A 24,660-nucleotide genomic window follows, 5' to 3' on the forward strand; every position below is an offset into this window, starting at 1 on the left:
AAATTAAAACAGATTTTCCAGAGAAAAGGGCTTGTTTAGTTTCAGGAGAGATTAGAGTATTTTATTTTGCCCAATCAGAGCCCTTCAGCATAAAGAGACATTCATATACATATATATGAACATTTTCCAGAAACATTATAATACATTTTTTTAAAATACCAGCTTAACGGTATTTATTTACAAAAATATTTCATTACCTAATTTTAAACCTTTTGCTGTGATGACATTTTGTAAAGTACAGGAATGCAAAATAACTACAAAGTTTAACACATTTTTAGTGTTTGCAATAGTGCTTTTTTTGTTTTTGTTTAAAATGAAACAGTACACAGAGATTTTTTTTTAACCGTATTTAAAATGCATATTCCAGCAATTACCTTTGAGATAGTTACTGGACTGAGCAAAATTAAAAAAAAAAAAAAGTGCAGCAACTGAAAACTGCCTGCGGGTTTAAGGTAGACACAAGCTAGAGCTCTATACCAAGCATGCTTGCCCCTGAAGTGGACAATGTTAGAAAAACTTATTCTTGCTCTTTTTAATATTGTTTTGGTGATGCATTTACAATGAACCAATAGTATAACTAGAAAAGAAATGTTTTTCTGGTTCTATCATGTTAAGCAGAGGTCACACCTAAAGTATCACAGTACCATTTATTTACAAAAAAAAAATTACAAAATTTAAAATATGATTTACTCTCTTTGCATTGCTTTCTACTGACATGTTGAGTCTGTTTTTAACTCCTCACATTGTCTTCAGTTGAAGCAAAGTTAGAACACAAAACACTTAGCAAAGTATATTTAAAAAAATGAAACTCCCAAATAGGAACCCATTGCCATTAGCCAATGTCCATTTAAAATGCCTGAGCCAAACAATCTACAATAAATTAATACTGACTTATTTACATCTCATACACTATAAAATTTTAATTTAAACTATGAGCCTCATTGCAAAATACCGGCAAAACTGACATTCATGGTTTTTCTGATGTAGAGTGCAATATGCAATAAAAAGAGCAATTACATGTAGCCCTGGACTACTGTACTCAATTTGTAAATGAATTATGCCTAGTGATTTAAGACTGTATTGATAACTGAAGAGAAAAACCATGTTATAACCCTGACAACTGGGAAGTTAATTCAGCTGAGAAAGGTAAAGTTTTCCCTTTAATTTTTGTTGTTGTTGTTATACCTATTTTCTGTCCACAGAACCTTTAAAATTTCTGTGGCAGTAGTAAGATCATTAATATTCACAGGAAAAATAATCCCCATAGCACTTTACAAGAAATTGATCAGTGATGAAAAGTGTGATTAACAAAAGCTGTAAACAAGTATCTTCACATTCATTTTCAAATGAAATAAAATCATTTGTGGGCTTAAATTTCAATCCAATAGAACACTCTAAAAGGGAAAAGAAAAAAAGGAGGACACTAAAGATAGAGAAGTGCTCTTTTTCAAAGTAAATACAGATTAAAAAGTCTAGGAATAGTGATCAAGTATCAAACTGATAAGGAACAAATTCTATAAACTACAAAATAAAAACCTTCATTGACAAAAATACATAAACTCTGTTTTCATTTTTGGAAATTTATTTTTAAAAAAGGTAGAAGAAAATACCTGGAAAACTATTTTAAATATATATATTTTTTAAAACAATAGTTAAGGTAGGCATCCGACAGCAAGCTGCAGCTATGAGAAAGACTTTGCAATTACTGTTGTGGGCATTTTCCCCAAAATAAAATTAATATTTGAAAATGCTCAATAGAGGGTTTTTTTTTTAAACCATAGTAATGATTATCTTTCCTGTCAATGCGTGAAGACTTTTGAATAATGTATGATTCTTTAAAATTAATTGTATCTCGATATGAGATACCAGTATTTCTTATTATAAGCGTAAAACATAACTTTTTGTATGGATAATATACATACTTTTTAAGTACTTTGACTTAAACTTAACAAGTTCACCATTTTTAAAATTAAAGAGTACATTTATAAAAATTTCATTTTAAAATTAAAAGTATATTCTCTAGCAGTATGTATAAATATAACATGTTACTGTATGATCTTAAAACAAATCTGAAAGTGTTGCAATAATTTAAGACCTAGAACACTGAAACATACAGCAAATGATTTTACTATTTGTTTCCTTGAAAACTATATAAAGCCCTATTGAAGGTTTTAAGACTATGATCAGTTTAATTGTTTAAGGTGCAGCTAGCAGCATATTCATGATTTTGGTATGTTTTATACATATGCATCACTTAATTTTAACTGAGAAATGTGGATTAAATGATAATAAAAAGTTTTCGTTACCTAAAAAAGTGCAGAAAAAATTCAAGTTTAAAGTTCAGTGCTCTTTATTTTGCAAAAACAAATAAACAAAATCCCCAAAGTTAAAATGTAAAATAAATCTTTGCCACAAAAAATTTACCTTTGGATATAGCTTTTCTAATGTCATTGAGAAAATGCCTTCAGCAAAATATATATGGAATCTGGAACTCAGGGTAAAACTCTGCACTACTGTCTTCCTTTCCTCAGCTGTCTCCCTACCACCCCCTTTAACCTAAAAATGTGTAACACTTTCAGACTTGTTTATAACACTCACATACCTACACGAAAGAACTTCAGAGAAACCTACAATTAAGAAGGTCTAAGCAAAAAAAAAAAAAAAAAAAAAAAGGTTCTTTCTTTACTATAAAGTACTGTACTTAAATTGTAATATACTACACATAACATAGAAAAGTAGCAGCATTTTTTTTTCACATCCATAAAGAAAATCAAATTAAGAAGTCAGTCATAGCTCAGTGATATCTATAACCATTTTTGGAAACACTTTGTACAATTGAAATGCAAACCCAGGGCATTAAGATGATGCAAAACTTCAAATGGATGTAATATACAGAATTTGTCAGAGTAGAAGATTTCAAATAACTTCCTAAGCAAATACATATGAATTTTATTTTGAAGAGTGAGCTGGATTTGCGGTACATATGGGAAAACAACTTCCTATTGACAAGCTGCTAATTAATGAATACTTCAATGATTTTAGAGCCAAGGACAAATGCAACAAAGAATAATGTCCTCAAGTGAGGATACGGAGGAAGCACACACATATCTTTCATTTTTCTAATATTTTCTATTTTTGACTTTTTTTTTTGGTTTGTTTTCCTGAAATCCTGGCTTGCTGGTGACTGTTACTTTTTGCACTTAAAAAGAAAAAAAAATAGAGATGTTATCTCTCAAATTACAATAAATTCCCTGGGTTAGTTATTACTGCAGACTCTCTTATCTACAGACTGAATCAAGTATAACTCGGAGAAGCTATTTCCTATTCTCAAAAATACTTCAAGCTTTCTAGTCTTAAGTGAGTTTCTAGGTTTGCTGTGCATAATCTGTAGATTAATTTAAAAACGAAATAAAGTAACTCAAAATATTGATTTAACATTTTCTTATAAAATCCATCTCAGATAAATGTATCTACTTCTATATTTGAAAATAATTACAAGATTAGTTCATTTTATATACAACAGGAAAAATGACCATAGAAATAAAGTTGATGTACAATTAACACAAAAAAACACAGCAAATTAAATAATTGGAGCCAATATGCCCTTCCACATAATAGGGAATCAGTATACTATTTTACTGCATGCTTCTCAACTTCAAATCCATAACTGTTGATTTTATTGATGACATTCTCAGAACTGTACCTTAAAAAAGGGCCTAATACTTCCTGTGACAGATCACGGAACAACATGTTTATTAGGTAACACAGGATACAAATTAAGCCATCTATAAACTGCTGTTCATCATATCGCTGACATTAACTAAAGAGAAATATGTTATCCATAGGTATTTTCTACAAATTCAAAAACTTTTGAAAATGATTACTTTTAAAATATTTATTTTGGCTCTATCAATTATCTCTATCACATATATTTAGTCCCTCCCTAATGATATTCAAAGTAAATTTTAATGTAAACTTTTGTATCCCATAGTGCACGTTATAAAATGTAAACATAAAAGCATTATTAATGAAAATAAAAAGGAACAGATGCATAACAGACTGCATGGAATTAGGGTGTTCTACATATACCTTTAATGATCATATGGAATAGAAAAAACAACCATCAAATTTGCTATCAATTTGTGCTCTGATTATCTCTTAATGAAGGAAGAAAACTGTTGTAACAATTTTTTATAGAAGAAAATATTTAAATTTCATTACTATTAAATGTAATGCTTTTATTTTGCTCTTCCTTTGTTGCTCTAAGAACCACCAATAATAATCTCAGATGAGCCTGCATTATCAGATCACTTACTTTCCCGTCTACAAAGTTATCTCTTCCCTGTCTGCAAAGCTATTCTAGGAACCAATCATTTATTGTCCACTGATGGTCTCATTTGCATTATACTCCAATACAGAAATAATTTAGTTACCAAAATGCACATATGTTCCTTTCCTTTTGGCTTTTTAAACCTTGAAAGGACATGTACAGATTTATAGTATATTTCTACAGAAAATATTTTGTAGGTCATCAGACTAGACTCTTATATAGATAATTATTGACAACAGATGCTTGTAATTTCCCATGCGACAGCATGTGCACTAAGATTTAATCGGCTCATCACCTGAGTGTACTGGAACTGTTAGCAAATAAAGGGCATTTTAAAAAGGGAGCTGAGCATTTTACTGAAATAATGAAACTTTTTTTTTTTAGCAATTTTAATTAAATAATGCAAAGGTACATTTGGTTAAACATTTTATAAAAATTCAAGCAAAATTAAAAACTTAGCCAATTTCAACATTTCTACAAATTTAACCTGTAACTATTTTGGTCAAATCCACCTTTAGCTGAATTAATGAGAACAAGGACAAGGGACATTGAAGTATTCTCCTCACCACAATGGAGGTTTTTCTCACTTTCCACACTGTATAGCCACTACATGGAAACTCCCAGAATGATGAGCGTTCAGTCATGCTCTACACTTTTCTTTTCAATGAAAAGTGATGTATCGCCTTGTTTTGCTTTTGACAAAATATGGACTAAACACAAGTATACAATAACAAGAATCCAAGAGTAGCCCATACACAAGTCAACTATGTGTATGTTTTTATTATTTAAAGCCCACCATTCAGCTTATCTGTCTAAAGATATGGTAACAAACAGTTTGTTTCTTTTTCACTAATGATACTGATGACCGTTCAGTTTAAGGGAGGGAAAGTCCAAGACAGCTGTTTGTTAATTCAGTCAATGACACAAACATAACTATTTCAGCTTCAGGACTTCTGACTTATTGCCTCTCCCTCAATGAGGTCAAACACTGATGGCAGATACAACAGCACAAAATCTTTTGGCATATGAAAGTTTAATACAGGAATGATCTAGGAATAGTCCCTGCTAGGTCTCCTCAACATCCCCCTTTGTTTCTTCATCCATAACATGTGACCTGCTTAGTTCCCAAGCTGTCAACCCACAGCTGCCACACACCATCTACTCCGCTGTGTGTGTGTGTGTGTGTGTGTGGACACTCCTCAGTTAAAGCCACATGACTGAGGTAAAACAGTGCATGATTGTGCTAGGAAAGAACAGTATCCAGTGACGAACATCCCTTTAACGTTAACTTTCCTAAAGTGAAATCAATAAAATAAAAAAGGAAAATTCTTTTTCCTTCTGGCTGAAGTTGGACTTAGTTGGATTTCTGGTTGTCAGAACTGGTACCACTTCTTATCTTTGTATTTCAACATCATCTAGAGGGGAGAAAACACACAAATAATGTTTTAAAAATGCCAGAACAACAATATTTATGTTATAACTGAATTCTATATATTTCCCAAACATTATATCATTCTGAAACATATTATAGTGTTACTATATTGCTTACTTCAAATCACTTTATACTGAAAGCAGTAAGACCTATTCCATTTAGAGAAAAAAAGACCATACCTATGAAAAACTACAGCCCAGAAAGTCCTCTTATTTTTTTAGAGACATGACATTATCAAACTTTGGCTCAGTATATTCTTTGGTGACCTAACCTAATATCTTACAAATAAGGTAATTATCAGTTCTCTGATATGAACTAAAAACAATGGTTAAAGAACCTAGTGAATGAAAGGTTGAAAACTCCTCTTGCTGGCATCAAAAATGTACCGGGCACTTCCTCTGAGGTAGGCACTGTATGGCACACCTTCCCTACATGAAATCATTTGGTCCTCACAGCTCTACAGGTTAGAGATTATTATTCTCCTCATCTTATAAATGAAGGAAATAAGGCTTATATGGGTTACCCAACATAACACAAGGGTGAAACTGGGATTTGAGCCCATGTGGTCTGATCCAAGAACCCACGAGCTTCATCACCTCAATATATTATCTTCAAAGACTCTCAAATATGGCTCATAAACATAATTTGGTAGAAGTTTGAGCCTGAACTCTCTGCTAAATATTTAGTGTAGGGGTATATTCTGAAATTGGCTGAAGTGTTATATGCAATTAGAGATCACAATCACACACAGGGTTATGCCAACAAAATTCTTGACCAAGGTCACTAGCCTATAACTGAGGTGTGTGTTAGCCGAGTGCAAGGACTCACACACATAAGAATCTCCAAACCTCTTTGAAGCCCTGCACAAATTGCTCCCAAGTCAAGTGACCTCTTTTATGCATTCCAGGTGTCAGCATTCTTGAGCAACGAAAAGATGACTTTTGATTGAAAAATTTAAAGAGCTATTACTGACAGAGTAGGTGCTCAAATCTAAAAATAACCTTAATACGTTTTCTTCAGTTAACAAACTAAAAATGTCCTCAAGGGCTAGGCTAGGAACCAAGGGTGTAAAGTAGCCCAGTGTAAAGCATCACAGAGTGGCAGATCTATGTGTCAAAATGAAGATGTATATTCTACACCTAAGGGACTTTAAAGTCAGTTTGTATAAGTGTTACTATGCTGGCCAACAAAGCTTATTTATAAGAAGGCCAGCTAGGGATCCTTTCTTTATAGCATATATTTTAAGGTCCTCCATGACTTCTGACTTCATCAAGATGAATTCATTGCAAAAATGCATTTCATTCGTCCTCTGTATGAATTGGTCTACAAATAAAAATGTTTACCAATTTTAGCTATTTTAGATCAACCTAAAGAATCAAGAGAGGCAAATTATTTCCTTTTCTAGGAGTTAGTAGTAAAACCTGAAAACCCTGCATTTCCTAAAACTGTTGCAAAATCATTGGCTTTGTTTACAAAAAGCCTGAAGGTGAGCAGTTTCCTTCAAAATTAATAAACTTCAGTAAGAAACCAGACTACTGAAATATATTCGTGTAATGGCTCCCTCTGGTGGCAAATCAGGAACTTGCAAGTACAGAGGACAAATGAAAGTTCTTGTGTAGAAATACAATAGCTATTAAAACAAAACAAAACAAAACATAAGAAATAGTGAAAAGGATTCTAAGGGAAAGGAGGGAAACTGAGTGGGGAGAAATGAGAGAGGAAGACAAACCATGAGCGACTCCTAACCGTGGGAAACAAACAAAGGGTTGCAGAAGAGGAGGAGGGTTGGGGGATGGCGTGATTGGGTGACGGGCACTAAGGAGGGCACTTGATGGCACTATACGTTGGCAAATTGAATTTAAATTGAAAAAACTCAACCATTTTCATACTTGTTTTAACTAGGCTATTTTGTTTAAATATTTGTTTGATAGACATACCTCATGAGCGTGTTTAGAAAATGAATCTGCACTGGACAACATAGCTGCAGTTCTTTCTTCCAGATCACCAAGTTTCTGCCCTCTTTCATCTAGTGCCAACCTGGCTCGTGCTAATTCACCAACAACTCCAGAGGCTGCTCCTTTCACACCTTCAATGCCGCCAGGGCCAGGAATATGCTGTGCAAGACTCCTTGATGCCTTTCCTGAGGATGATTCCCCAACTGCAATGGATTTGATAAATGAAAGAGTAACTCAAGAAATGAAAATTTTATTAATATCCTCCTATATAACATTAAAACACAATTTTAAGGTTGAGTGACAATATAATTGTAATATTTATATAACTCATTTCATAATGTTTTTATATGATTTTAATAATTTTTAGTTTTTTAAACATGCAAAAACAGAAAAAGAAAATTAATATTCTACTCTATATTAGTTTATATAACAAAATTTGTTTAAAAAAGGGGCTAGTAATTATTTGTTGCAATGAATAATGGGCATACTGATGCCAGTTTACAGAACAGTAAAAATTACTATTGGGTGTGCAAAAAATTAAAGATAAATTAATTTAAACATAGGGATTTGATTTAGTTTATTTATTCCATGCTCTCTCATACTTGAAATACTATGCTTAGGCTTAGAAGTAAAGGAAAATGATGAATTTATTCATTATTCTATTTTTGTGTCAATTAAGTTGTGGATATACTACATCCCTTTCTTTCCATTTCTTGTCACTTAAAAATAGATCAATTTTTTCCTTCAAAAGATCTCAGGAATTCACTGCTTCCTTTCCATACATAATCCAGACCTTGATTACCTCAGAAGTCTTAAATTCTGTTAAAGATTGAGGTCCGATGTTCCCTTTTCCCTCATCATGCATTTCTCTCATTAGAAATATAATTCCCATACCATAAATTTGCCCCTGAATATGTTAGTAGCTTTTAGTTTATTCAGAAGGTTGTGCAACTATCATCACTAATTCCTGAACATTTTCTTAAAAACAAAACAATCCCATGCTAACTATTGGCAGTCACATCCCATTCCCCCCTCTTCTCAGTCCTTGTCAATCAATAATTTACTCTGTCTTTATACACTTTCCTATTCTGAACATTTCATATAAGTGGATTCATACAATCAATATGTGGCCTGTATCTGGCTTTATTCACTTAAAATAATGTTGTTATGGTTCAACAATGTTGTAGCATGCATCAGCACTTTATGCTTCTTTTTTCTTTAAATATTTTATTTATTCATTCATGAGATGGAGAAGAGCCAGAGACATAGGCAGAGGGAGAAGCCACACAGAGAGAGAGCCAGAGACATAGGCAGAGGGAGAAGCACGCTCCCTGTGGGGAGTCCGACGTGGGACTTGATGCCAGGACCTTGCGATCACAACCTGAGCCAAAGGCAGACGCTCAACCACTGAGCCATCCAGGTGTCCTAGCACTTCATGCTTCCTGATGACTGAATAATACAACATTCTGTTTATCAGCTCATCAGTTGTTTCTACTTTCTGGCTTTTATGAATAACGCTGCTATGAACATTTGTACAAGCTTTTGTGTGAATATGTGTTTTCAATTCTCTTGGGTATATACCCAGGAGTGGAACTGTTGAGTCACATGATAACTTTATACTTAACTTTTTGAGGAATTGCCAGTTTTCCAAAGAGGTTATGCCAGTTTTATATTTCTATCATCAATGTATGAGTTTCAATTTCTCCACATTCTTACAAACATCTTTTTGACTACAGCCACCCTGGTGTGAAGTGGTATTTATTTGATTTGTACTTCCCTAATGAGAAATGATATTGTATCTTTTTTGCTGTGTTTATTGGCTATTTGTATATTTTGGAGAAATGACTATTCAAACCTTTTGCCCATTTAAAAACTGGGCTATTTGTCTTTATAGTAAGTTGTAAGAGTTCTTTATATATTTTGCATACTGGACTCATCAGATTTTAGATATATCAAATATATGATTTATAATATTTTATGATAATCTGTGGTTTGTCTTCTCACTTTCTTGATAGTATTCTTTTTAAATTTTATTAAAATACTTTTCTTTGGTTGCTTGTGATTTAGGTATCATAACTAAGAAGCCACTGTCTAGTCTAATACAGGGTCACAGAGATCTATATCTATTTTCTTCTATGACTTTTATAGTCTTAGCGCTTCCATTAAGGTCTTTGGTCCATTTTGAGTTAATTTTTGTGTATGGTGTGAGGTGAGAACACAACTTCATTCTTTTGCATGTGGATATCCAGTTGTCCCAACACTATCTGTTGAAAAAAAACCATTCTTTCATCTTTGAATTTTCTTAGCAGCCTTACAGAAAATCAATTAACCATATATGTATGGACTTATTTCTAGATTCTTAATTCTATTCCATTGGTCTATGCATCTCTCCATGTGCCAGTACTGTACTACCTTGATGATTAACAGCTTTATTGTAACTTCAGAAATGTGAAGATGTGAGTCCTCCATCATTTTCCTCTTTAAAAAAATTTTTGTATGTGTGGCTATTTTGGATTCTTTCCATTTTCATATAAATGTTAGGAGCAGTTTGTTTCTTTCTTCAAAAAATAGCTGGGATTTTGACAGAGATTGTGCTAAATGTATAGATCAGCTTAAGGAGCTTGGCCATCTTCCCAATATTAAATCTTCAAATCTGGGAACATAGGATGTCAATCTATCTATGACTTAAGATCTTTAAATGATGTTTTGAAGTTTTTAGTGCATTTTACACTCCTTTTGTTAAATTATTCTCAAGTATTTTATCTTTTTGATGCTATTATAAAGGAACTTTTTTCTTAATTTGCATTTTGTTACTGCTAGTGCATAGAAGAAATGAAATTGATTTATACTTATCTTGTATCCTGCAATCTTGCTGAACTTATCTGTAATTTTTTTTTTTTTTTGGTGTGGATTCCTTAAGATAATCTATTTACAAGATTATGTTATCTGCAAATACAGACTTTTACTTTTTCCATTCCAATCTGCACGACCTTTAGTTCCTTTTCTTGCCTAATCGTCTAGAATTAAAACTCCAAGTATAAGGCTAACTAAAGAGGTAAGACTCTTTGAATTTCCATCTAAAGGTTATTATCAGTTACAACATTTTTGTGGGGGGAGGGCAATTCTGATAAGGACTTCATTAAGTGTGTATCTGTGTATGCATAAATCAGTTTTGGGAGAATTGATGCCTTTTACTGAATCTTCTACTGCATGAACATGGTATATTTCTTTTGAGTCTTTAACTTCTGTCAACAAAGTTATATAGTTTTCTACTTTTCCCATAGAGGTTCTAAACATCTTCTATTAAGATTTATTTCTAAATATTCAACTTTTTTGGTATGTTTAGATAGGATATGTGGGTAGACAGAATAGTGTCCCCTACTCCTCTAAAAGATGACCATACTCTAATTCCTGGAACCTGTGATTCTATTACCTTAAACAGGAAAAGGAACACTGCAGATGTGATGAAGGATCCAGAGATAGATTATCCAGGTAAACCCAAGGTAATCACAAGCAAAGAGCTACATGCAGAGAGATATGGCTTCAGAAAAACAGAGATGCAACAAAGTTGTTGGCTTTGATGCTTTAACTAGGGCAATTATATTCTCTTATCTTTCTTTATTCCTGACAGTGTTTACTTGTGCCTTCCTCTTCTTTTGTGTAGTTTCACCAGAGATTTATCAATTTTATTAGATTTTTAAAGAATAAACTTCTGGCTTTGTTAATTTTTTTTTTCTATTTTGTATTTGTTTGCTAAGTCATTACTACCTTACCTATTTTTCTTTGGTTTATTTGCTGTGTTTTTTACCTTTTTGAGATGGGTCCTCAAGTTCACTCATTTTCATGTTTTCTCCTTCTAATAATACTGAATATATATTTAAGCCTATAAATACCACTGCTACTTTAAATGCATACCAATTATTATGAATTCTTTGACACATGGGTTTTTCAAAAGTTTATTTCTTAATTGTCAAACATGGGAATTTAAAATTAGCTTTGCTATTAATTATAAGCATAAATGCATTGTGATTATATCATAAACTCTTGATTTTAATGCTTTAAAATTTGATTTTTAAAAAATCATTTGATGTGTGGTCAACCTAAACCCCAACTTTTTAAAATGCAAGTTTCAAACATATAGGAAGATAAAAGAACTATATCATAAGCATCCATATATTATCTAATTTTGATAATAGATAACTGTTTTTGCTATGTGTCTATATGTAAAATTTTTAAATAAAATATTTAAAATTCATTATACACATTATGACATTTTACTCCAAAATAATTTAGTATACCTCTGTGTGTGTTTGAAAAGAATGCATTCTGCAATGTTCTATATCTGTTCATTAGGTCTAAGTTAATTAATTGTGTTGTTCATATCTTCTATATCCTTTACTATAAGACTTACTGTTGTCTGCTTTTATATCTCAATCAATAGGCATATTCCCCCACTATGACTGAGAAATGCTCTCTTCTAGTAGTTATGTCAATATTTGTTTTTTATATATTTTGAAGTGAAATATAAGGTACATTCATTAATGTCCTAATGTTTACACTTTGATATTAAAATAGCTAAACCAGCTGATTCTTCATTTGTGTTCATGCTTTTCTTTTAGAATTTTAATATTTGTTTTCAATGTCTTTTGTGAACAATGTGCATTTCTTTTTTTCTTTTTAAATTCAACTGGATAATTTTTGCCTTTTAAATGGGACATAATTGGGGTGCCTGGGTGGCTCAGCCAATTAAGTGCCTGCTTTCAGCTTGCATCATGATCCTAGGGTCCTAGAATGGAGCCCTGTGTCGGGCTCCCTCCTCAGTGGAGAGTCTGCTTCTCCCTTTCCTTTCCCTCACTTGTGCTATTTTTCCCTCACTTGCTCTCTCTCAAATAAATAAAATCTTAAAAAAAAAAAAAAAGATAAATGGGATGTTATTACTACGGTTATTTATATTTAAGTCTACCATCTTCTATGTGCTTTCTATTTACCTCATCTGTTTTGTGTTCTTTCCTCCTTTCTTGCCTTATTTTGGAAGGATTGTGATTTTCCTGTTATTCACCTGGAAGTTTTGTACTAGGTTATAGAAATCACCTTAGAAATTATAACATGCATCCTTAACTTATTAATGCTACCTGATATTTTTAAAAAGTCTCTCAAAAAATGTATGATCTCAGATCACGTTAAATCCATTTTACCCTTTGTGACTCCCTTGATTTTATTTGTTTATTAGTATGTGTATACACATACAAGACTTTGATTTACAGTTTATAAAGATTATATTTATACATGCACTTATTACTTTCTAAAACATTGTTTCCTACTTCTCTGACATTCCATGGAGGATTATTTTCCCTCTATGTGAAGTACATCCTTTAGTATTTCCTTTAGTGTGGTGGCAAGTCTTATTCATTTGTTCATTTGTCTAAAAATGTCTCATTCCTGAAGGATATTTTCTAACTTTGGCTGTTGAGAAGCCAGTCTCTAGCTTGTTAAAAGATACCTCATTTTCCTCTAGCCACTCTGAAGATTCTCTCTTTCTCTTTGATATGCTCTATTTTCATGTGACACATTGAGCTGTGAATTTTTTAAAATTTATTTTAGAGAGAGAGTGAGTGGGGGGAGAAGTAGGGGAAGGGATGGAGGGAGGGAGGAGAAGGAGAGATGGAGGGGCGGGGAGAGAGAGAATGAGAGAATATCTCAAGCAGACTCCATGCCGAGCTTGACAGAGGACTTGATACCATCATTGTGAGATCATGACTTGAGCTGAAACCAAAAGTCAGGTGCTTAATTGACTAATTCAGCCAGATACCCACCAGCTGTGAATTAAAAAAAAAAAAAAATCCTTAGAATTCATTAGACTTCTTGAATGTATGAATTGGTATCTATCAATTCTGAAAAATCTCCAGCCATATGTCTTTACATATTGATTCTTCTTCACATGCTTTCCTATTTCTTTCTTGAGAAATTTAAACATATGTTAGATCTTCCCACTGCAACTTCTATTTCTTGTATCTTCTTTGTATTTACATCTGTTTTGTTTTTCTGTACTACATTCTAGATGATCTATCTTGCCTATCTTCAAGCTATATAATTTTCTCTTCAGTTGTGTCTAATTTGTGGTTAAATTTATCCAGTTTTTGTTTTTGAATCTTTCAGTTCCACAATTTCATTTTCGTTTTTTACACATTTGTTGTATTGATTTTTATAGTTTTCAGTTATCTGACAAAATGTTCAGGCACAGTACTTATGAATATAATATACATAACTATTTTACAGTTTGGGTCTGATAATTCTAATATTTGAAGTAACTGTGATTCTATTTCTGCCCTTTCTGTTTTCATTGTTCATGGTATTGATTACTAGTGTTCTAGGTTAACCTGGACTTTTTTGAAAAATTATTTTTACAAATAATTTGAGGACTTGAATATGTTATCTGCCTTTAGAGAACATTTTCACTTGCTTCTCCCAGGTGCTGGGGACTTGAGCAGTCTGTAAAAATACTTTAGTTAAGGTTGCAAGTTTTCTAGGACAGTCGATAATTTAAAGGCGAGCTCAGTCTGTGTGTCTGAGGACTGATTTATTTATAGGTCACCTTTACTCTTAAGCCATGGCCTTTGGGGTCCTTGCAAAGAGAAGTTATTGAACAAGATCTCTATCCTTGCCTGTTCTAGGAGCCCATCTTGCTAGTATGAACACAGTTTAGTATCTCAGCCTTCTGCTTCAGATTAGCAAAGTACTCCAGGGTAAAAGTGGCCTCAGTTTGCCAGGCTCAGCACTCTGGGTTCCTATCCTTTCCCATGTCCTAACTATACCTGTTAGCTGTCTGATGTTGTTAAAAAATTTTTTTTAAAATACAATTTTTGAATTTTGTGGAACTTTATCAACTATCCTTGGTCCCCATGACTTAAAGAACAGTCTTTATTTTTAAAAATTAAAACTGACTGATCCTCTCAGTACCAAGATGATTGATCAATCATCTGGGTAAGTTTTGAAAATTAAATTGTACTGCACTGCTACTTACTGATGTTTAATCTTACAGTTTTTCTAATTAGTCAAACAAACACAAATGGAAAGTTCTATAATACTTCAGTAAAACAGAAAGAATAAAAGGAAAAAAAATTACAGACAGATAACTCCTATTTGAAAGAAAGGTCAATCATTGATTCATTAGCTCATTCAAGGACAAATTTCTACTCTGTGCAATTATGTCGAAGGCAGTAAATGAACTAGATTTTGCTATCCTAAATAACCTTCTAGTTCAATGATAATAGTTCTGGAGGTTTTGTAAAATAAATGTTTAGATTAAAAACTTTTTCAAAGTTAATGTCATCAATTAAAGTTAATTATAGAATTGAAATAATAAGATCACATTTAATGAAAATAAAATGCTTTCTAAACCATTCATTTAAAGTTGTGAATACTCCTTTTTAACCACCTGAAGCTACCCCTGATTTTGGTTAGAATGACAGAAAAAAACCTTTTATGTATTTTTGCTAAAAACATGGATATATTAATTACTATGACAGGAAGAAAAAGGTGATCATAATTTATACATAAGAAGAATTTAAATGGCTTGAATGTTTCAGTTTTACAGATACAATATCCAAATTAAATAAATCAACTTACATAGTTCTTCTCTATCAAGAGATTGTGCACCACCTCCAAATAAGCCTTTAAAGAATCCCCTGTTTGGTGCTTCAGGTGCTTCTACAGGAGTGAAGAGTTCACCCAACATCTCCTTTAAAATCAAAACAAACTGTAATTGGTAAAGTTACAGGGAAACTCAACTATAATTCACAAAACTGTCACTATAAACTCTAACTTAATCTTATAATCTGTTGAGATTCACAATTAATGAGCCTGTTTCAAGTGACTACATCTAGTACCTACTGATCTAGTCAAACAGTTGACTGAAGCAGCATAATTTGCTGCTTGCTACTTTGGCTAGATTATTTTCCTTATGTTTCAAGCAAAGATGATGTTCTTGCTTAACTGTAACAAGATTTCAATCATTATGACAAAATTTTCCCATAATTCTTAACAGGATTAATAATTAGGCCTTCCTACATTAGGAATAAGAAAAGCTACCAGTAAATGTGAAAACTTTAGTGTGATGATGATGATGATGATGATATACAGTTTTGGAATTACCATGTTCAGCTGAGTCAGAAAATTAGTAATTTAGAAAGACACTTCTTTTTTCATAAACATAGCCTAGGAAGAGAATTATGCCCATGCGCGTTTTATTAATAAACACTAACAGTGCCAAGTTAAACAAGTCAAACAATTAAAGTCTCTTTATATTCCATAAAATATTACAGAAAAATTTATTTGTGTTTCAGTAAAAAGACTATTGTTTAGAACAGGCAGCTGACAGCAACTGTGTGGTTAATGGTTCTTTGTGAATAAATTTTAAAAGGGACTATACTGCCTGTCCTGAAATTCCTTTTTCTTTTTATAAAAAAAGAACTATTAAAAATGATTGACAAATAATAAAAAATTATTATTTTTTTTATTATTTTTTAAGCAAACTATATTTACTGTTTACAGTAGCAAAGAACAACAAATCATATACAAATTGGTGAATAAACAGAACAGAGCCAGCCGACCTCCCACCCTCGCCCGGACAGCAGAACACAAAGGAAACACAAAGGCCTTCGGCAAGATTTCAGGCAGGTGAGGGACGATGTCGCGGTCCCGCTCGGGGACTAGGACCGGTGGCAGTGGGTGCGCACGCAGCAGCAGGAGAAGCAGCCGTGTAACTGGTACAGAACAAAATCACGTCCTAAAGCATACACCCCACACCTACTGGGAAAGCAGCGCAGCCCACGTCCACGAGGGCAACGCCAAGTCACCACTGCAGGGGCTCCACCGCTAACATACTGAAATTCCAGAAATGTGGCAGGGATATGGGAAGGTTTCTTTCTATATTGTTTGAAATTGCTGTCACTATTCTTCAGAGCATAGAAATGGTAAACTAACTCAGGAGACAAGAAAGGTTGCTGACATGTTATCAACTTTGTAGATAATACACAGAGAGGGAAGAGGAATTTCTGTAAGGATGGTACCAATATTATTTATAAGGCAGCTGGGAAGCTTTAGAAGCAAAATAAAAATACAGTGAAGCTTTGGGATTGCATTTCTGCCCACTTAAGAGAAGAAGCTATGATACAAAAGGCAAGTACATTATTGGTTCCAGGTAGGAGTTCTGCTGTATCTGGTTTTACATTATTATAGCTGAAGATAAAGCATGTACTTTTTAGAGTTTCTTCCTTAGGGCTGGGCTATGAAAGTTAATAAAGGATGTCCAAAGATTTTACTTTTAAGTATATTCATATTAATGTTGTTTGTCCAACCAGATTATAAATGGGAAGATGTAATTGTTAACAAAATATAATATGGAGTTTTATTTATAATGTTGAGGTGGATTGAAGCCTATACATTTTAATTTTCTTTTCTCTGATATTCTACGAAGTGGAGTAAAACCGGAATGAAAAATTTCAAGTCAATAAGTCAAACATTTTAAAACTTATCGTAGAATATACTGATAACTGTTATATAATACAAATTTATATTACAAGGTGATTTTAGGCATATTCCCAATGTGTAAAACAGATTCCCATTTAAACTGTATCTACTAAATTGATACAACAAAAATGGCAAACAGCTACCATTTGAGGGTCTTTTATGAGTAACATGACATATAACAAGTGATAGTGTAAAGATAAGCATTTTAAAATTTATTTTAGAATTATGGTTTACAGCTCTTTATTTGGTGTTTACTGAGCTTATAACTTTACAAATGTAAAGTAAGAAATATTTAAAAAATATGTATTGTGTAGCTTGTGTTTCCTTGTGTTTCTTTGGAAAGCCTTCTCTTGCTCCTTCTGAACCCCTCATCTCCAAGTAAATGCTGCTTTCTCTCACTACAGCTTAATTTATATTTTCTTTAGTTTTATATAAGTGGAATCATACAACATTGTGAAGTTTTTCTTTTTATTTGCTTGCCTTATTTCACTCAGTATAAAATTACTGTGAGATTCATCCATGATACTGAATGTTATCAACCGTTCATTCCTTTCTATTGATGACTTGTATACTGCAATTTGATTATTCATTGATCTGTTGATAGACACTTGGGTAAGTTTCCAGTTTTTTGGCTAGTACAAGTAAAACAGTTACAAATATCAATTGCCTCTTAAGTTAAAAAACTAGGAATAGAATGGCTAGATACTTGGTTTATGAATGTTTAACATTTAAGAAACTGCTGTTTTCCAAAGTGGTTGTACTATTTTTTTTTTTTTTTTTTTTACATTCCCAGCAGTGTATTAGAGTTCTAGACCCTTTCCATCCTTGTAAGAACTGGATATGATATTTTTTTAAAAATTTGAGGAAGAGAGAAAGAGAGCGTGTGCCCATGCACACATGAGTCCAAGAAGGGGGAGGAGCACAGGAGAAGGGAGAAGGAAAGGGAGAGAATCTCTAGTAGATACTGCTAAGCATGGAGCCCAACACCAGGCTTGATTTCATGACCCTGAGATCAAGACCTGAGCTGAGATCAATGGTTGGATACTTAACTGACAGCAATGGCATAGTATTCTTTTTAATTTTAGCCTTTCTGGTAAAAGTGTTTAATGATATCTCATTGTGGTTTTAATTTATAGTTCTTTAAGGCCTAATAATGCTGAACATCTTTTCATGGTGAAGCATCTGTTCAAATATTTTGCCCATATTTTTACTGAGTTATCTTCTTTCTGTTGACTTTTGAGAGTCCTTTACATATTCTGGATATAAGTGCCTTATAGATAAATGTTTTGCCAAAGTTCTCTTCCAGTTTGTGGCTTATCTCTTTATTTCTTAAATGTTTTTGATGAGCATAAGTTTTAAATTTTGTTGAAGTTGTCAATTTGTTCTTTTACAGGTGGTGAGTTACACCTGTTCTTTTACAGGTGTAGCTAAGAAATCTTTGCTTAGCCCAAGTTAACAAAGATCTTCTCTTAGGTTCCTTCTAAAAGTTTTACAGTTTTAGGATTTACGTGTAGGTCTATGATCCATTTTGAGTCCACTGCTTTATATACTGTGAGACATGAATCAAAGTGCTTTTTACTTTTTTGCATTTTAATATCCATTTTTTCTAGCATAATTTGTTGGAAAGACAATTCTTTCTCAATTGCATTGTCCTCATGTATTAGTTTATAAGAACTCTATAGTCCATTCCACCAATCTATTTATCCAATTTGATGCTAAAATCATGTTCTTCTGATCACTGCAGCATTACAGTAAATCCTAAAATCAGGTGGTATAACTTTATTTTTTTTATTCAACTTTATTCTTTTTCAGAGTTGCTCTGCCTATGCTAGGTTCCATACATTTTTATATGAATTTTAAAATAAATTTCTCCCAAAAAATTCCCACTAAAATTTTTGAGATTGACTCAAATCTATAGATCAATTTTTGGAGAACTGATATTTTAATATTGAACTTTCTGACCTATGAACAAGGTACATATTTCATTTATTCGTGTTATTAAAAATTTCTCTCAGTGTTTTTGTGATTTTGAATGTAGAAGTCTTTCATATTTTTGTCAGATTTATCCAAAGTAGTTCGTATTTTTTAAGGCTATTATAAATGGTTTCATTTATTTAAGATTTTACTTATCTAAGAGAGAGAGAGAGAGCGAGAGCGTAAGCACACAGCTTATTTATTTATCTAAGAGAAAGAGGGAGAAGCAGACTCCCTGCTAAGCAGGGAGCCAGACATGGGGGGCTTGATCCCAGGACCCTGAGATTACAACCTGAGCTGAAGGCAGATGCTTAGCTGACTGAGGTACCCAGGCACCCCTAAATGGTGTTTTTGAAATCTCAATTTCCAAATGGCCATTGCTAGCATAGATTTTTTTTAAAAAAATATTTATTTATTCATGAGACACACAGCGAGACACAGGCAGAGGGAGGAGAAGGCTCTATACAGGGAGCCTGATGTGGGACTCAATCCCAGGACTCTAGGATCGTGCCCTGGGACAAAGGCAGATGCTCAACTGCTGAGCCACCCAGGCGTCCCAGATTTTTTTTTTTTATATTGGTCCATATCCTGCATTCCATCAAATTGTCTTTATTTCTAAAAGCTTTCTGGATATATTTCATAGATAGATAATCATGTCATCTGCGAATAACTGGTTTACATTTTTCCTTTCCAACTGAGATGCTTTTTCTTTTTCTTGCCTGACTAGAACCTTAAATACAACACTGAACGAAGTATTGAGAGTGAACATCCCTTTCTACCTACTGATTTTAAAGAAAACTAATTCAGTAACTCATCACTAGGTATTATGTTAGGTATAGATTTCCTTAGATGTCTTTTAAGCTCCCTTTTATTCCTTTGCTGAGATTTTTCTCTTTTTTAATTAGGAATGGATGTTGGATTTTATCAACTGCTTTCTTTTGGTTTACTAATATGGTGAAGTTTATCGATTGACTTAAAAATGTGAAGTCAACTCTGCATTCTTGGGATAAATGCCATGGTAATTTATCATGCCAGAATTATCCTTCTGATATATGGTTGGATTAAATTTGGTAAAATTTTGTTCAGAATTTTTACATCTATATTTGTGAAGTATATTGGTCTATATGTAATTTTCTTGTGCTTTGTCTATTTTTCATATCATATTAATTGTAGCTTCTAGAATGAGTTGGGAAGAATTTCCTTACTTCAATTTTTGAGTTTTGTGTAAAACTAGTATTATTTCTTCCTAAAATGTTGATAGAATTCACCAGTGAAGGTCTCTGGGCCTGGAATTTTCTTTTCAATTAACTACAATAGATACAGTACTCTTCAGGTTATCTATTTTTTTCTTTAGTAAGCTTTGGTAATTTGTGTCTCTCCAGGAACTTGTCCATTTCATCTAAGTTTTTGAGTTTACTGGCATGAAGTTGTTTATAGTATTTCCTTATTATCCATTTTATATATTTGTAGAATCTGTAGTAATGTCACTTCTCTCAATTTTTGATTCTGGTTATTTTTTTAAAAATATTTTATTTATTTATTCATGAGAGAGACAGAGAGAGAGGCAGAGACACAGGCAGAGGGAGAGGCAGGCTCAATGCAGGGAGCCTGTTCTGGGACCCAATCCTGGGACTTCAGGATCACACCCTGAGCTGAAGGCAGATACTCAACTGCTGAGCCACCCAGGCGTCCCTAATTCTGGTAATTTGTAACTTCTCTCTTCATAATCAGACTGGCTTGAGATCAACTTTATTGATTTTAGAGATCAAACTTCTTCAATGTCTAATCTGTTGTTAATCCCATCCAGTATAATTTTTATCTCAAACGCTGTAGCTTTTTATCTTCTGATTTTGGTCTTTTGCATCTTCCAGTTAACTTTTTTAATGTATGGAATACATTTATAGTAACTGTTTGATGTCCTTCTGCTCGAATTCCAATATTTGTGTAGTTCTGGTTTGGCTTCCTAGATTATTCTTCTCATTATGGGTCATATTTTCAAGACAATCTGACTGGACACTAGATCTTCTGATTTTTACCTTGTTGAATACTGGATATTTCTCATTTCTTTAAGTTGTCTTGACCTTCATTCTCGGATACTAGGAGATATTTTGATCCTTTTGGGTCTCACTTTCACAATATGTTAGGCAGGTCAGAAGCAGCACTCATTTTTAAGGCCAATTATTCCTCAACTAACGAGGCCAGACCTTCCTGGGATCTACCCAATCATACATTAAAGTAGGCTGAATAATGGCCATCTAAAATATCAAGTTCTAATCCCTGAAACCTATAAATGTTACACTTTGTTAAAAAAAAAAATGGGGGTGGGAGGATCTGTGAAAATGTGACTATTTTGCCATGGGGAAATTATCTTATCTGGATGGGTCCTAAGACCAATTATATAAGTGTGGTAGTGAGGTAGAGGAAGATTTGACACAGGCAGAAGAGGAGGAGGCAAGGTGACTATGAGGGAGAGAATGGAATAATGCAACCATAAGTCCAGGCATGATGTCAGCTAAAAGAGGATGGAAGGAGCAAGGTCTCCTCTAGAGTCCTTGGAGGGATCTATGATCCTGCCAACACCTTGATGTTGGCTGAGTGAAACTTACTTCAGATTTCTGACTTCCTGAAGTGTGAGAGAATAAATTTATGTTGTTTTGGTCACTAAGTTTGTTGCAGCGGCAAGTGCAACAGACACTTCAGAGTCTGAAGTGGTCAGACTCTGCCTCAGTACCTTCCCTCTATGCATGTATAGACATGCATAGACTATCAAGACATTAAAACTGGAGCACTTCTTTTGTTTTCTGTCTCTCAGGGATTACCTTCTTTCATTGCTTAATGTTCAGGATCTTTAAAACTGTCGTTTTATGTTTATGTCTGCTTTTTTGGGGGTTACTTCAGGCAGGACAGTTAATATGGTCCCTATTATTCCATCTTGGCTGAAAAATCCATTAATGTTTGTATGCATCGTCCTTATTTTTTTGGCTAAACTTAAATGAATGCACAATGCATTAGGGCACTCTGGAAACCAAGGTATACAGGTTATATTTACTACAGATTTTTACCAAAGCATTATTTTTAGGCACTGAAAATATACAGTAAATAAAATGTCAATAATGTTCAAAGAAACATTCTAACACAAACTGCTTAGAGTTCATTTTTCACTTATCTTTATATCACGAGGGAACATAGCCGATACTTATTAAAAGAAACTGAGTTACTAAATGACCTTTTCATTTAAAAATAAATACGTAAGGCTTAGTGCTGCTGATAGTAATTTTTACTGAAATAAGAGAAAACACTGACCAAAGAATAGACTTGATCCCAAAAAAGTGATGAAGTTTAAAATTTTGAGTAACTGAAAAAAAAAATAAATAAAAAATAAAAAATAAAATTTTGAGTAACTGAATTAAGACCACATTTCAGATGAAAATGAATTAAGAATATATTTGATTGTCCACTATTATTTTTAATACAATAACATTTTATTTTTTTTTATTTTTTTTTTTTTTTACAATAACATTTTACTAGTGAAAGGAAACACTAAAGAAAAATTTTATCTTCCCCATAAAAAAGCAAAAGTTTAATTCAGACACTGAGGAAACTTCAAAAAAATATTTCCACCCAAATATAAGTGGAAATTTATATCTAAAATATCAGATCTGTAATTGATTCATCCTCAAGGTTTATTATATCATTAGAAGTACATTTCTAGGACAGTCTAGCTTACTGAGATAATACTAACATCTGACGGTATATACTCTGTATTAAGTATTATGCTAAGTACTTTATGTGCACATGTTTTTTAATCTGCATCATATCCTACGGCATGGACACTTTTTAAAATCCTATTTTGAAAGATGATGAAGCTCAGAAATAGTAAGTAACTTGCCGAAGGTCACATACTTGTGTAATTATTAGCAAGGATGGGACTTTAATTCAGTCTTGATACTAAAGCTCATATTCTAAAAATGAGCCACAAATTCATTATAAGTAAGTAAAATAGGGCTAATTGCAAAAACTTTCATTATAAAGTTCCCTTAGATAATGGTTTCCTCTAAGTATTAATTTTTTTATCTCAATATAAGAGTACTTTTATTTTGAAAGGTGAAATTAAACTGATCATTTGTAATATACAGCTGATCTTTGAACAGTATGAAGGTCAGGGGCCAAAATGCCCTGCACAGTCAAAAAATCCATGTATAACTTTTGAATCCTCCATAAGTTTACTAATCATGTACTGCAGACCTTACTGATAATATAAACAGTGGATCAGCAAATATTTTATGTGTTATATTATAAACTGTATTCTTACATTAAGGTAGGCTAGAGGAAAGAAAATATTAAGAAAACCACAAGGAAGAAAAAATACATTTACAGTGTTATACTGTATTTACTGAAAAAAAAATGTGTGTATAAGTGCACTTGTACAGTTCAAACACATCTTGTTTAAAGGTCAACTGTATATACAAGCTCATAAGGCACTTGAATATTAAAAAAATTTTGTATTTAAAGAATGTAGTCTTTCATAAATAGAACAAAAATATTCAGAGGAAAACTATAAAATATTATTTTTTCTTATATGTATCTACATCCTTATGAATACAGAGTATATGAGAAGGGATGATGCAATGTGTAGATACAATTATTTGCATATTAACACACCTCCTTAAAAAGGATTTCTTTGTGTGTGTATAATAGATATTTACTATATGTGGAGAGTGGGTATAAAATATATGTAATATTTCATATTTCTCTGCCATCACTGGGTAGAAAAAATATGGATGAATGAAATAAGTCCCTCTTACAACAACAGTCAGATGAAGTTATTTTATCAAAAGTCTCAAAGCAAATGCTCTGGAAAGGCAGGTTTTGGATTTTCCCATATAGGCACATTTGTATACTCCTGAGAGTGTAAGAGATGAACAAAAGTTAAGGGACATTAGAGAAGATTTCATCCCTGAATAAATTATAGTAATATTTTTGTTATTTACCTGAAGATTTTCACAGGTCTCTTGACTGTAAGTGAGTCTCTGGATTTCTGTAGGTGAAACAAGATATAAAGCTTGTCCATTGTTGGTGAAGCAGAATGTTCTGGCTATCCGCATGTTGGTGAGGGGCAAGTAATACACATCCAGTAGAGGCCTTAAACTTGGCAAACTTGAGAAAAATATTAAAAAGTGGTTAATAATAAACAAGGTAGGTTTTGAAAACAGTATGGAGGGGTTTCAGAAAGTTAAAAATAGAACTATCTTATGATCCAGCAATCACACTACTAGGTATTTGCCCAAAGAATACAAGAACACTAATTCAAAGGATACATGAACCCTTATGTATACTGCAGCATTATTTACAACAGCTAAGATATGGAAGCAGTTTTTTTGTATCAATACATCTATGTATCTATGTATCTATATATACACATGCATATATGTATATATGTG

General features: G+C 32.8%; 1 protein-coding gene across 4 annotated transcripts in view; it reads right to left on the bottom strand.

Moving 5' to 3' along the window:
- Window positions 1-3,125: 3,125 nt before the first annotated feature.
- Window positions 3,126-24,660, bottom strand: part of STXBP5 (syntaxin binding protein 5) — a 165,408-nt gene continuing 143,873 nt past the window's right edge. For all 4 annotated transcript variants that reach the window (XM_025997974.2, XM_025997976.2, XM_025997975.2 and 1 more), the window contains 4 exons: window positions 24,211-24,376; window positions 15,344-15,455; window positions 7,700-7,920; window positions 3,126-5,745 (listed from right to left, as the gene is read on the bottom strand). In XM_025997974.2, the coding sequence (XP_025853759.1) occupies window positions 5,704-5,745; window positions 7,700-7,920; window positions 15,344-15,455; window positions 24,211-24,376 (541 nt within the window). In that variant the 3' untranslated portion in view covers window positions 3,126-5,703. The remainder of the gene's footprint in view (window positions 5,746-7,699; window positions 7,921-15,343; window positions 15,456-24,210; window positions 24,377-24,660) is intronic.

This window comes from Vulpes vulpes, chromosome 1 (assembly GCF_048418805.1).
Source record: "Vulpes vulpes isolate BD-2025 chromosome 1, VulVul3, whole genome shotgun sequence".
Classification (NCBI taxonomy): domain Eukaryota; kingdom Metazoa; phylum Chordata; class Mammalia; order Carnivora; family Canidae; genus Vulpes; species Vulpes vulpes.